Raw genomic sequence first — 4,096 nt, 5'->3', positions numbered from 1 at the left:
TAAGCAAAGAGGACAGGTGTGGTCACTTGGTTTGCATGAAATTTTGGTGATCGTGGTTACATTCCCCATTGGATAGATCCCGCTGGTGCCCTGACGTGATAGCCAACCATCCGTATTGTTTTAGCATTTTCTCTTGCTTTTGCGGCTCCACTGGCATCAGAGTAGAGCAGCAACAGATCATTCGGATGAAGTTGCTTCCACCATTAATATTGCTTCGGTAAAGAGAAAAGAAAAGAAGACGATCCATCTTTGAAGATGAAATCGGCACTCAAGAAAGCAATGGCTCTTCCTTTATTGCTTTCTCGATCTATATATGCTTCTTCGCCTCCCATAGCACAGAACATGAAACCCAACTCCTTTTCAAGCACTCCGTCCACTTTAACAAGCTCGACCTACTTGAATGGAAATCGTTCCTGTTCACAGTAAAAGGCTTCATAGCCCACTGCACATACGACCACCTTCTAATTTCATCAGCTCTTTCCGTGAATTTACCGCATCTATTTATCAGTTTCTACTCTTCCATGCAAACCCATTATGGATTCAACTCTGCTACTTCTTCTTTGTTTCTTCAATTGGTTTCCTACTTTTAAAGATTTTGCCCATGCGAGATGCGGCGAGAAATAAGCCGAAGGACTTGGACTTGTTCTTCATGGCGGTTTCCGCGAACACTGTGTCGAGCGTGGACACTGTCGAAATGGAGGCTTTCTCTAACTCCCAGCTTATGATATTAACTCTTCTCATGCTACTAGGTGGGGAGGTGTTCATTTCCATGGTCGGTCTTCAGTTCACCAGGATCAAGCTCGAGAAGAAGGAAACTCCATATAATAAAGCTAACATAGAACTCATGAGCTCCAAAGAACTTGCCAATGACTCCGACCAACCTGAGCTCGGGACGGTGGACTCCGGTGCAATTAGTCCCGAGAGTGGCTCGGGGTACTTGAGGTACAGTTCTATAAAGCAACTGGGATTTGTGGTGTTGGGTTATCTCTTAGCAGTTCAGATCGTTGGCTATGTGCTTATCTTAGCGTATGTAAGCCTCGTTCCAAGTGCAAGAGCTGTGCTTGATGGCAAAGGGATCCATTTCCACACCTTCTCCATCTTCACTACGGTTTCTTCCTTCACCAACTGCGGCTTCATTCCAACCAACGAGAACATGATGGTGTTTAAGAATGGTTCCGGACTTCTTCTATTGATCATAGTGCAGATCCTCGCGGGGAACACCATGTTCCCTTCATTCTTAAGGTTGGTCATATTGGTCTTCGAGAAGCATTCAAAGAGGCGAGAGTTCGATTTTATGGCGAAGAATCAACGAGAGATAGGGTTTGATCACTTGCTCCCCGGCCGTCGTGCAGTGCTACATGCCCTCAATGTGCTTGGGTTTGTGATGGTCCAACTCATACTCTTCTGCTGCTTCGAATGGAGGTCTGAGGGCTTGGATGGGCTGAGCCCATACCGGAAGATCCTGGCCTCACTCTTTCAGTCGGTTAACTCGCGGCACGCCGGCGAGACCATTGTTGATCTCTCCATCATCTCGCCAGCCATCTTGGTGCTCTACGTGGTCATGATGTATGTAATCTTTGCTTCCATTTTCTCTTTTATGTTCCTTTACCCGTGATGGCCAACAGCATACAGTGAAGTGGAGAACTGTGTGATACTCACTTAGGCTTTTTTTTTTTTTTTTGGTCCACCCACTTAGTATTCACAAGAATGGATAGGGACTCATTTCAACATGGGTTACGTGTCAGGCAATGAGTTGCACACCACCAACGAGTTTGTAGTGGTAGGTCAAAAGACGATTATACTTGTACTCTAGATGGGGCTCAAAACTTATGGACCAATCAATCTCATATGGCACGCGTGATTGGGTCACTAGCTACCTCGCGCACATAGATGTTTGTAACATGTTTACTACTGAAAGATGAACCGAAAGATGATGTGAATCATTAGCTGTTTGATAGCTATGCTAATTATTTTAGCTATTCATTCTTGCTAATTCTTAATTATCGATGTTCATTTCAGGTACCTTCCTTTTTATACTTCTTTTATTCCTTTAGGAGATGATGATGGGCCTTCAGAGCGTAAGGAAGGTGGCAGCAAGAGAAAAAACCTTGTGCAAAACTTGATTCTCCCGGAGCTCGCATGCTTAGCCATCTTTGTCATCATCATCTGCATCACAGAGAGGAAGAGGCTCTCCGAAGATCCCTTGAACTTTAGCGTCTTAAACATAGTCATCGAGGTGGTCAGGTATGTTCTGTTCTTTTCATCAAAAAAAAAAAAAAAGTAAGTTCCATTCTTAGTTATGATGACCTCAACATGTACATAATAGCTATTACAAGAAGGCCTAAGCCCAAAATTCTACAAATAACTCGCCAAACCGCTCATGATCACGAAGGCAAAGTACCACAACTTATTTGTGATCATGATGGTCGTCTAGTTCGCATACTGACCGTTGTAGTGCCTTTGCCCGCCACAAGTTTCTTATTAACCATCAAACCGCAAGATAAAAAATGATTAGGAAAGGAAGAAAAGTTTGTACTTGTCAAAATGCCTTCAGAAAGTAGATGTGACAAGCTTTAGTGCTTTAACACCAGCCAAACACGTTAAATCTTATCATGACATTATTTGTTGAGTGAATAATGGGGGATGCTGCTCTAATGACCTAATAGTTGAGGACGTACTCATGTCTGCACTCAGTTCCTCAGCTAAAAAAAAATGAAAGAAGAAAGAAAAACGTGCAAAAAACAATGAAGGGCGACAAACCAAAGTTTTAAGTCAATTATCCACTCTGTAAATTCCTTCTGAACAGAAGAGTAAAATCTTTCTTCCATACAGAAGAACTTCTGTACAGAAGTAAAAGTTACATGTAACTTCTCTTTATCAATAAATTCTGTGGTTTAATCCACTCAGCCTCTTTTTACATCACAAAAAAAGCAAAAAAAAGGTCAACTATATAAAATCTTTGTTCTCCGCTCTCATTTTCTATTTCTTTGATAGTTTTGACGAGCATGATATTATGCGCGCAACTAAAGCTCAGCTACGTCATCTATGTGTTTTTTTGTTTTTCCAAGTAGCGACAGAGCGAAGGCATTTTTAATGAAGTCATATACAATTTAATTATTTACACTAATCATATTTATGATCACTCTCCTGTTTCTGATACTGTCATCTTTTCACTTTTAATCAGCATTTCAACTGAAACCTTTGTGAATTGATTGATCGCAGTGCATATGGCAATGTGGGATTCTCGACTGGCTATGGCTGCGAACGTCAACTTAAGCCCATCGGGCAATGCGAGGATACATGGGTTGGGTTTTCAGGGAAATGGAGCGCTAAAGGAAAGCTCACTCTCATGGCTGTCATGCTGTTTGGAAGGCTCAAGAAGTTCAGCATGGTGGGTGGTAAAGCTTGGAAGCTTGGCTGATCTATGTGCATATATATATGCTTCATCCCCAGTGTACTACTGTCGATATATAGCTAGCTATATAAAGCATGAAACAATGGGGAGGGAATTGGTTTTTGTAAGCTAGATCAACTCAGATAGTTAAAGCTATATAAGCATGCCATAGGGCTTATATATATATGTGAGTGGTTCAATTGCTCAGTGGGGTTTGAAATCTGAACGGCATAATGAACAAAATATTGATTTCAAGTGCTTCATCATCATCGTTGTCGTCGTCTCGTCATCATCTTGGTAGGAGAAAAAGATCTGGTCCTTAGAAACCTAGAACCACAAGCATCAGCTGAGACAGGATGCAGGAGATCATTTGACAAAATAGTCGATCGACCAAGCAGTCACCTGCATGCCAAGCTGTTGACCCACAGCTAGCCAACCAGTCAGCAGGCACATTATACCCTTTCTAAATATACGGGAGATCCTAAAATTAATCATGAGTGTTGGGATATACCGATCAACCACTGCACGCCGACTTACCCTCGGATCTGTCCGACCGACGTCCGACTCTACCGACCGACGACTCCGATCAACGACTGCCGACAATGGCCGCCGACTATATCCGGCCGGAGGTATGTCAGCCGAACAGATCCATACTGTTCCCGACTGGCCAAGCGGCCATGCTCGAAATACCGACTCACTATC

At 42.8% G+C, this 4,096-nt stretch overlaps 1 protein-coding gene across 1 annotated transcript; it reads left to right on the top strand.

The window, feature by feature from the left end:
* The first annotated feature begins 360 nt into the window (after window positions 1-360).
* Window positions 361-3,647, top strand: LOC105039416 (cation transporter HKT1;5). The gene is made up of 3 exons (XM_010915549.4): window positions 361-1,566; window positions 2,020-2,244; window positions 3,223-3,647. Exons 1-3 carry the CDS (start codon window positions 401-403, stop codon window positions 3,419-3,421), a joined length of 1,590 nt encoding a protein of 529 aa, XP_010913851.1. The 5' UTR covers window positions 361-400; the 3' UTR covers window positions 3,422-3,647.
* The last annotated feature ends 449 nt before the right edge of the window (window positions 3,648-4,096 follow it).

The sequence above is a fragment of the Elaeis guineensis genome, chromosome 1 (genome assembly GCF_000442705.2).
Source record: "Elaeis guineensis isolate ETL-2024a chromosome 1, EG11, whole genome shotgun sequence".
NCBI lineage: Eukaryota > Viridiplantae > Streptophyta > Magnoliopsida > Arecales > Arecaceae > Elaeis > Elaeis guineensis.
Note: the sequence above shows the minus strand (reverse complement) of the source record. Positions and strands in the feature narration are given on the sequence as shown.